Consider the following 9883-nt stretch of genomic DNA (forward strand, 5'->3'; position numbering starts at 1 on the left):
ACCTTTTTTTTTATAATGTATTTTTTATGGCAGTATAATTGAGTTAGTTTCTGCTGTATAACAAAGTGAATCAGCTATACATATATCCACTCTTTATTTTTAAATCCCATATAGGTCATTACAGAGTATTGAGTTGAGTTCCCTGTGCTGTACAGTAGCTATCTATTTTATATATAGTACTGTGTATAAATCGATTCCAATTTCCCAATTTACCCCCTGCCAACCCTTTCTCCCTGGTAGTGGCGAGTTTGTTTTCTACAGCTATGACCCTATTTCTGTTTTGTAAATGAGTTTGTTTATACCGCTGTTCTAGATTAAGCCAGACTTCTGAAGCAAGAGGGGAGCCAGCCCAGGGTGCAAAGACCTCTTAGACCTCTGTCTGTGTCAGTTACAACAGGAGACGTCTTTGAAATCTAATTTCTCCCATTTTACAGACAAGCAAAGCATGAGTGTGATGAAAGGAACGTATGCAGGAAGTTAATGACCGAGTTGGGCTCTGAAGTCAGAGAAAACAGTGTTTCCCCAGTGTGGTACGCATGGCGTGTGCACATTCAAGTGGGCTTTAGAGGTACAGTTGACCCTTGAGCCACAGGGGGTTGGGGCCTTAACCCGTCCTCCTCAAGTTAGAAAATGTGCCCGTAATTGAGTCAGCCCGACCTACTCGGGGTCCCTCTGTATCTGCGTTTCTGCAGCTGCGGATTCAGCCCACCAGGAAGTGTGCGACCTTGTACGATTTACTACTGAAAACAATCCTGAGCGCTTCAAACCTGTGCTGTTCAAGGGTTAACTGTACAGGTTTCACAGTTGTTAGTTATTTGAAAGTGTGTCTTTTTTTATAGATATTAGTTATTCGAAAGTATATCAAACACACACATGTACATACGTACACATATGGAAATACACATCCCTTCATGGGTCACAGCCTCGCCCTGGGAAAGGGGCTTGTGTAACTCAGTGAAGCTATGCGCCATGCCATGCAGGGCCACCCAAGACAGACGGGCAACCTGATGCCAAGAGTCGACTCATCAGAAAAGACCCTGATGCTGGGAAAGACTGAGGGCAGGAGGAGAAGAGGGCAACAGAGGACGACATGGTTGGATGGCATCACTGACTCGATGGACATGAGTTTGAGCAAGCTCTAGGAGATAGTGAAGGACACAGGACCCTGGCAGTCTACCAGGCCACAAAGAGTCAGACACGACTTGGTAACTGAACAACAGCACAGAGATATATATGTATGACATGCATCTGTGAGTAACATCAAACCCAAGGTTCCAAGAACATCACACTTTAAACTGAGGCTTTTTAGGGGGCTTCCCTGGTGGTGCAGTGATGACAAGTCTGCTTTTCCAATGCAGGGAGTGTGGGTTCAATCCCTGGCTGCAGAACTAGGATCCCACAGGCAGCGTGGCCAAAAATCAATAAATAAAATGAGGCTTTTTAGTATTACACATAGCTGATTCACTTCGCTGTACATCGGAAACTAACACAACCTTGTTAAGCAACTATATATACTCCAGCAAAAAATAATTTAACAAAGGAAAAGAAAATGTGGCTTTTAAAACTTTTTTTGTTTGTTTGTTTTCATGAGGCTTTTTAAGTGGACTGATTTAAAAGGGAATAGGAAGTAAATAATAGTACCTATGGCACACAGAATTGTAAAATCATGCAGGTGAACTGCAAATGAGAGGTCTGCGAAACACCGGGGATGATTGTTTCTGGCTCCACTAGCTGAGCGGCCGAACCTCTGAGGCTCTGTTATCCCATCTGTGAAATGGGTTCAGTGGTTGCACCTGTAGAGGAGGGCTGTAGGGACTGCTGCGCACACACAATACTCACAGAAAGATCCCATTGTCTTTGTCTCCTGGGTCTGTGAGCCCTTCCTCACCATCACCCCCTCCCCCCAGCCCCAAGATTCCCCGCCCTGCAGCTAACACCCACAGTCCCAAACACCCCCAGGTCTGGGCTCTGGCTGGCCGTCTTGTCTGTAACAGGACTCCCACAGGAGGACTCTTGAGCTAAAGCCCATGGGGAAAGATTCTGGGGTCCGATCTGAGGCTGAACACTCACTCTGCTCCTTATTTATTCGCTGTGTGACCTGGGGCAAATTACTTACCATCTCTGAGCTTCAGCTTTCTCCTCTTTGTTTTTAATATTTATTTTGTGCTTGTGTGCTCAGTCATGTCCAATTCTTTGCGACCCATGGACTATATATAGCCCCCCAGGCTCCATTTTATCTGGCTGTGCCAGGTCTTAGCTGTGGCATAAAAGATATTTAGCGGCAGCATTAATTGAAGTATTTGAGATCTAGTTCCCCATCCAGGGGTCAAACCCAGACTCCCTGCACGGGAAGCACGGAGTCTTAGCCACTGGGCCAGCAGGGAAGCTCCGGCTTGCTCTGCTACGAACGCAGAGCTGCTGTGAGGGCCTCACAACGTTGTGTGACCTCTGAAGATCTCACTAGCAGTCAGTGCTCGGTGAGCGCTGGCTGCTGCTTCACTGTGTGGCATTTATGCGACATATGCAGCTGTGTGTCGGCAACTGAATCGCCTCTGCCCACCTTCTGAGTAACAGAGTCCGCTTTAGCTGCGGTGCCCCTGTGGGGGGTGAGCCATCCACCGAAGCTGAGAGGAAAGAAAGGGGTGGTCAGGGAGCCCCAAAGCCAAGGCTAATAAGTGCCTCGATGACGAACTCAACGTCTGTTAAACGGCATCGTTGGTCCTCATGTCATTTCCCTGAAGCGAGAGGGATGAGGGCTGTCCACTCCATGGCACAGACTGAGACACAGAGATCCAGAGAGGCCAAGGAACTCGCCTAAGGTCGCACAGCAAATGCTGGGAGAGCTGGGCGCAGAACAAAAGAAGAATGCACGCCTGGAGTCTGAAATGTTTGCTGGCTCTCATTTCACTTTCCCAACAGCCTCATGAGGTAGGGATTGTCGGTCCTACTTTATATACAGGGTAACGGAGATATTAGTGGGCTTCCCGGGCGGCTCAGGGGTAAAGAATCTGCCTGCCAAGGCAGGAGATGTGGATTCGATCCCTGGGTTGGGAAGATCCCCTGGAGAAGGAAAGGACAACCCACTCCAGGATTCTTGCCTGGGAAATCCCATGGACAGAGGAGCCTGGTGGGCTACGGTCCATAGGGTCGCAAAAGAGTGGGACATGACATAGCGATTCAAAAACAACAACAATATTAAGAAGGGTGAGTAACTGGCTGCAGTCAGCCAAGCAGCACAGAGCAGATCGGGAAGCCGCACCGTCTGCCTCCTCCCACACACAGTGGGGACGCAGAGTCCCGGCCTGAGTCTGTGTTCTTGGGACCCTGTCGAGGGAAGCTTCAAGAGGCAGAAAGCAGGTGCGCTGGGCAGAGCAGCAGGTACAGCAGCCCCCAGGAGCCAGACGTCTGGAGGCTGAAGTCCTCTGAATGAAAGAGAGCCCGTTGTTCCCGCTTATCAGAGTGTTCATAAAGTTCTGAAACAAGGAGGGGTCACTCTGGTCACCACTAGTGATCCCAAGGAAGCAGCCTCCAACACACACTCACGTCCGGGCAACCAGAAACACCAGATGGCTACCTGACACCGTCCACAAAAAGTAAGTTCAGATGGATTAGAAATCTAAATGTGACAGCTAAAACTGTAAAACTCCTAGAAGAAAACACAGATGTGAATCTTGGTGATCTTAGATGAGGCGATGGTTTCTTAAACATGACACCAAAGCACAAGTGTCCAAAGAGAAGATAGTTTGCACTTCACCAGTATTAAAACCTTTCACGCTCCAGACCAAATTTAGGGTTACCAAAGGGGAATGCGGGAGCGGGGAGAGGGATGAATTAAGAGTATGGGATTAGCAGCTACAAACTACTATCTACAAAACGGATAAACAACAAGGACCTACTGAATAGCACAGGGAACTATATATTGAATATCTTGTAATAAACCATCATGGAAAGTAAACTGAAAAGTAATTACACATGTATATGAGTGTATGTATTAACAGATAAAACCGCATCACTTTGCTGTGCACCAGAAAGGAACAAAACACTATAAATCAGCTCTACTTCAGTTAAACAAAAAAAGTTCTGTGCTCGGAAGAACACCATAAAGAATGTGAAAAGAGGGCTTCTCTGGTGAGTCAGGGATAAAGAATCTGCCTGCCAGTGCAGAAGACACGCGTTTGATCCCTGGGGGTGGAAGATTCCACCTGCGAGGAGCAGCTAAGCCCGTGTGCGCGGTGACTACGGAGACTGTGCTCCAAAGCCCAGGAGCTGGAACTACTGAGCCCACACATCCCAGAGCCTGTGCTCTGCAACGTCCCTGAAGTGAGAAGCTCCTATATCTGGTAAGGGACTTGCACCTATAATACAAGGAACTCTTATAACTCAGGAATAAAATATAACCCACTTCAAAAATGGGGAACGGATCTAAATAGATGTCTCCAAGAAAAGATACATTAGTGGCCGAGAATACATGAGAAAGATGTTCAACCGTCATTAGCCGCCGCCGCCACTGCTAAATCACTTCAGTCGAGTCCGACTCTGTGCGACCCCATAGACGGCAGCCCACCAGGCTCCCTCGTCCCCGGGATTTTCCAGACAAGAGTACTGGAGTGGGGTGCCATTGCCTTCTCCGTAGCCGCTAGGGAAATGCAAATCAAAACCACAGAAAGATAGCACTGTCCACAATAAAACAGATGAGAAATAACAAACATTGTCTAGGATATGGAGAACTTGGAACACTCGTGCACTGCTGATAGGAATGGAAAATGGCAAACAGCTGGCAGTTCCCCCAATGTTAGAGTTACTCTGTGGCCCAGCAATTCCATACGGAAGGAAAGCACATGTCCACCCAGGACTTGAGCATGAGTGTTCACAGGAGCATCACCATAATAACCCCCAAATGGAAACAACCCAATGTCTAGCAACTGTTGAAGGGAGAAATAAAATGTGGTGGCAAAGGACTTGGAAAGGAACCACGTCTTGATACCTTTGCCAACACGAAAAAACCTTGAAAACATCATGCTAACAGCAACTAAAAAGCCTCTTGATGAAAGTGAAAGTGGACAGTGAAAAAGTTGGCTTAAAGCTCAACATTCAGAAAACGAAGATCATGGCATCTGGTCCCATCACTTCATGGGAAATAGATGGGGAAACAGTGGAAACAGTGTCAGACGTTATTTTTGGGGGCTCCAAAATCACTGCAGATGGTGACTGCAGCCATGAAATTAAAAGACGCTTACTCCTTGGAAGGAAAGTTATGACCAACCTAGATAGCATATTCAAAAGCAGAGACATTACTTTGCCAACAAAGGTCCATCTGATAGTCAAGGTTATGGTTTTTCCAGTGGTCATGTATGGATGTGAGAGTTGGACTATAAAGAAAGCTGAGCACCCAAGAATTGATGCTTTTGAACTGTGGTGTTGGAGAAGACTCTTGAGAGTCCCTTGGACTGCAAGGAGATCCAACCAGTTCATTCTAAAGGAGATCAGTCCTGGGTGTTCATTGGTAGGAATGATGCTAAAGCTGAAACTCCAGTACTTTGGCCACCTCATGTGAAGAGCTGACTCATTGGAAAAGACTCTGATGCTGAGAGGGATTGGGGGCAGGAGGAGAAGGGGACAACAGAGGATGAGATGGCTGGATGGCATCACCGACTCGATGGACATGAGTTTGAGTGAACTCTGGGAGTTGGTGATGGACAGGGAGGCCTGGCGTGCTGTGATTCATGGGGTCGCAAAGAATCGGACACAACTGAGTGACTGAACTGAACTGAACTGAACCCTAACACAAGATCACCTGTTATAAGATGCAATTTACATGAAACATTCAGAATAAGCAAGTCTGTGTCTGTTATAGCAAATCTGTAACAGAAAGTAGATGAGGGGTTGCCTCGTGCTGGGGGGGTGAAAGAAGAGGCAGTGGGGAGTGGGTACTGCTGTTGGATCCAGGATGACTTTAGGGGGCAAAGAAAACGTTCTAAAAGTGGTTGTGGTGATGGTGGAACAACTCTGAATAAATTAAAAACCACTAACTTGTATCCTTTTTTTTTCCTGGCCATGTTGGGTCCTCGTGGCTGCACGCAAGCTTCCTCTGGATGTGGTGAACAGTGGTTACTCGAGTGGCCGTGCGGGGCTTCTCTCTGCAGTGGCTTCTCTTTGGGGAGCAGAGGCTCTAGAGGCTCTAGGCCCACCTGCCCCACAGTATGCGGGATCTTCCTGGACCAAGGATGGAACCTGTGTCCTCTGCATTGGCAGACGGATTCTTAACCACTGGACCACCCGGGAAGCCCCAACTTGTGTACTTTCAATGGGTGAAATGTAAGCCATGAGACTTCTATCTTAATCAACCTCTATCCATATTTTTGAAAAGCTGGACAATGGGCAGCAAGAGGGAAGGAGTTTTGCAGGTGACGGAAATACTCTAAATATTGAATGTGGTGATGGTTCCTAACGTGTATAAATTTGTCCAACCTCATCAGAATGTGTGATGTAAATTAATCTTCAATAAAGTTGATTAAAAAAAAAAAAAACAGGTGCAGAGGGCTGGAAGAAGCCACTGGACAGGCAGAGACAGGCATCAAGGCCAGGAGGCAGCAAAGGGCAGGTCTCCTCGGTGTCCAGGGCAAACAGCTCAGCGCAGACCTGGACACCTGGCCTCCCCTGGCACAGGGATGCCCCGGCCCTCTGCCTGGCTCTTCCAGCCACCCTGGGATGCCCAGCACACCACCCCAAGCCAGCACCTCCTGACCCAGCCTGCCCTTCCTAGCCAGCTGCCAGCTTGAATCCCCACCTCCTCGGGCCCCCCATCAGGCTGTGCATGCCCACGCATCCTGCACCCCACCTGCCGCTTACGGATTAGTCGGGCAGGGTACAGAAATCAAGGACGCCCCAGCTCCACTCCCGCAAAGGCAACAGTTTTCTCCCACAGCCAAGGCAGGCTGCAGGGAGTGAAGTCAGGAGCTGCGAGAAGCCAGGAAGGACACTCACACGGATCACGTACTGTTCCCTCTCATTGCATAGACACTGCTTTTCTTCCCACTTTGCAGACCAGGTGTCTAAAGCTCAATGGTTTAGCCTGTGTTCGTGCTCTCTGCAGTCATGCCCAACTCTCTGCGACCCCATGGACTGTGGCCCGCCAGGATCCTCTGTCCATGGGATTCTCCAGACAAGAATACTGGAGTGGGTTGCCATGCCCTCCTCCAGGGGATCTTCCCAACCAGGTATCAAACTCTTGCCTCTTACTCATGTCTCCTGCATTGGCAGGCGGGCTCTTTACCACTAGTGCCACCCAGGAAGCGCTCAGCACTTTAGAGACCTTGCCAGTGTCAGCCAGCTCCTGGGATTCTAACCCAAGCTGGCCCTCCTCCAAAGCCAGTTCCTCAGCCAGGTGTTTGGAGGAAGAGGATAAGCAGGCCAGGGCCAAACTCCACATCCCTCCAGCTCCTTGGGCTGAGCCTGTCAGTTCAGCACCCTCCTTCCCAGAAAAGAAAGATCCCCATGTCAGACAGGAGGAGAAACTCAACTCCCAGGCAGCAGGAGGGGCGACTCCTTGTCTCCTGGCGCTTGAAGACAGCCAGCGTTCCCCAAGATTGCTAGAATTGTCACTCCAGCCTTCAGGGCCCCTCATACAAAGCCCAGGTGGCCAAAATGGGAAACAGAGACCCCCATGAGCTGGGGCCCTAGAGGAAATGGGCTACTCACTTTGTATAAGAGGTGACTTAGGGCCTCCAAGAGCCTGGAAAAGGAGGCGCACCAACCCCCACCCTCCACCACCTTGACGATCAAATCCAGCTTGAAGACTCTCCTTTGCCTCCTTCAGCCTGACAATAGCCCCAGCAAGAAAACCCTCACTCAGCTAGTAGCTGCAGTGCGGTCTTGCCCTAGACCTGAGATTGCCAAAGGCTCCCACCCGGAACCTGGATGCCGGCAGGATGCCTGGGTTTGAGTGCAAACGGAATTTGGTTAGTGGGTTCTTCTCTAGAGAAAGTTTGGAGGACACGTGGGGGTGCCCAAGCCCCTGCGGGGTGCTGGGTCTCCGGCCTCGGCCAGCGCCCCCTGTCCCCGTCTGCCGCCCCCGCTGGTCCCTTCTTGGGGTACCTGAGCACATGCTGGAGTAGAAGCCCTCCTTCTTGAGCATGATCAGCAGGGAGCTCCAGCCCAGGAGCACTGCGGAGAAGAAGAGGTTCTCCAGCACCGCGGTGCAGGCCATCCACCAGCGTCGCCGGTACGCCTGCTCCAGCGTGGGGGCCATCCCGGTGGCCAGCCTGCCGGGGCACAGAGGACTAAGCCAAGCGCCCAGAGGACCCCGAGAAGCATCCTTTATCGTGGGGGCTCTAGAGACCCACCTTGAGCCCGCCCGCTAAGGGGGGACGCCCTTCACGGAGGCCCCCATCGCGTCCTGGGCTTCCCAGCGGGTCTCGCCGAGCTGGGTCCGGGCGCAGGGGCAGCGCCGGAGGCGCTGGGGTCCCCCATGCCCCCCGGGTCACTATCAGGGACCGGAAGGTCCTGTCTGCGCGCTACGGACCCCTGGCGCGCCTCCAGGCTTCTCCACCGAGGCCCAGGCACGCGGTGCCCGGCTCCCGGCGTCCAAACCCGCGCTTCCCCGAGTCCCCAGAGGTCAGCAAGGGGCAAGGCGCGCTCTGAAGCCGCCGCCGGCCGCCAGCCAGCCTCCAGCTCCAGGAAGGACCCCCCGAGGAGAGCAGGAGGAGGAAGGGGAAGTCCGATAGCAGCCCCAGGACACCCCCCGCCTCCCTCCGTCTTCCCGTGGCCCCGGGGAGACCACTCCTCTCCCCCGGGGCCGGGCTCCCGCGGGCCCTGCCCCTTCCCGCGCCGGGCGACCCAAGCGCCCGCGGGCTCTCGCTCCTGGCCCGCAGTTGCCACGTGGAAGGCGCCCCAGGCGGGCCCTGCGCGACCCCCGCGCCCCCCTCTCACCCGAGGCGCCCGCTCGTCCTCTCCTGTCCGGGAACGGGGCTCGGGTTCCCGCAGGAAGTCCGGCGGCTGCTGACTCAATAAGGGCCTGGGCGGCGGAGGGGCTGGGGAGCGGGCGTGTTTACCAAAGGGAGACAAGCCGCCCGCGCTCCCCCCGCCCTGCCCCCGCCCCAGCCTCGGGCACGGCCGCCGCCGCGGGAGGGGACAGCATGCGGGCGGCGCCGGGGCGGAGAGCGGCCGGGACTAGGGGGAAGGAGAGCCCGAGGAAATCGCAGAGGAGAGGGGCGGGCCGGGCCGCAGAGCTGGGGAAGGCGCGAGTGCCTGCCCCCGGGAGCCTCAGTATTCCCATCTGTGAAATGGGCCTGGGCCTTCGGGCGCGTCCGCAGGTCCGCACGGCCTCCGACGCGAGTGTGGCCCAGAGCGGAGGAAGGGCCGCCGGAGAGGGGCAGAGGGACCAGACCGAAGGGGCGGGAGCCGCGCGCTCAGGTGACAGGGTTTCTTGGGGAGCCTGGAAGAATCGGCAGGAGCCACCCGGGGACCCCCGGTTCTCAGGGACCCCCCAGCCCAGCCCCGCCGGCTGCTCACCTCTGATCCGGGCAGACGCGCCTCGCGTGGCCGCGGACCCGTCGGCGTCCGGCGTCCGGCGTCCGGTGTCCGGCGGGCCCAGCTCGGGACCGTCCCGGCGCTCGCGGCCTCGGAGATTCCGCCTGGGGCTCTCACCGCCCCTGTTCCATTGGAGGAGGTCGGGGGACACGACGCCTCCGGGCGGCCCCCCGTCCGCGCGGCGAGGGTAGGGCGAGGTGAATCGACGGAACGAGCCAACCGCTGTATTGACGCCCGTCCGGGGCTGCGCCCCGAGCTGGGGGCGGGGGTTCCCTCCCCAAACCCTGCCCCTAGGTCGAGTTTCACGAGCACGTGACTCGATCCCGGATACCCAGACACCCTCCCCGGCACACGG

At 53.7% G+C, this 9883-nt stretch overlaps 1 protein-coding gene across 8 annotated transcripts in view; it reads right to left on the reverse strand.

The window, feature by feature from the left end:
* The window catches only part of SLC43A1 (solute carrier family 43 member 1), a 30295-nt gene extending 20701 nt beyond the window's left edge, over positions 1-9594 (reverse strand). For 5 of the 8 annotated variants that reach the window (XR_009729723.1, XM_061381531.1, XM_061381536.1 and 2 more), the window contains exons 1-2: positions 8929-9017; positions 8095-8261 (exon numbers count right to left, since the gene is read on the reverse strand). Coding sequence is in view for 7 of the 8 variants with exons in the window: in XM_061381531.1 (XP_061237515.1) it covers positions 8095-8248 (154 nt within the window). In the remaining variant the exon portion in view is untranslated. Of the gene's footprint in view, positions 1-8094; positions 8262-8342; positions 8773-8928; positions 9018-9510 lie in introns of those variants that run through there. The other 3 variants (XM_061381530.1, XM_061381533.1, XM_061381532.1) reach the window with 2 other exon arrangements.
* Positions 9595-9883: the final 289 nt, after the last annotated feature.

This window comes from Bos javanicus, chromosome 15, assembly GCF_032452875.1.
Source record: "Bos javanicus breed banteng chromosome 15, ARS-OSU_banteng_1.0, whole genome shotgun sequence".
NCBI classification, from domain to species: Eukaryota; Metazoa; Chordata; class Mammalia; order Artiodactyla; family Bovidae; genus Bos; species Bos javanicus.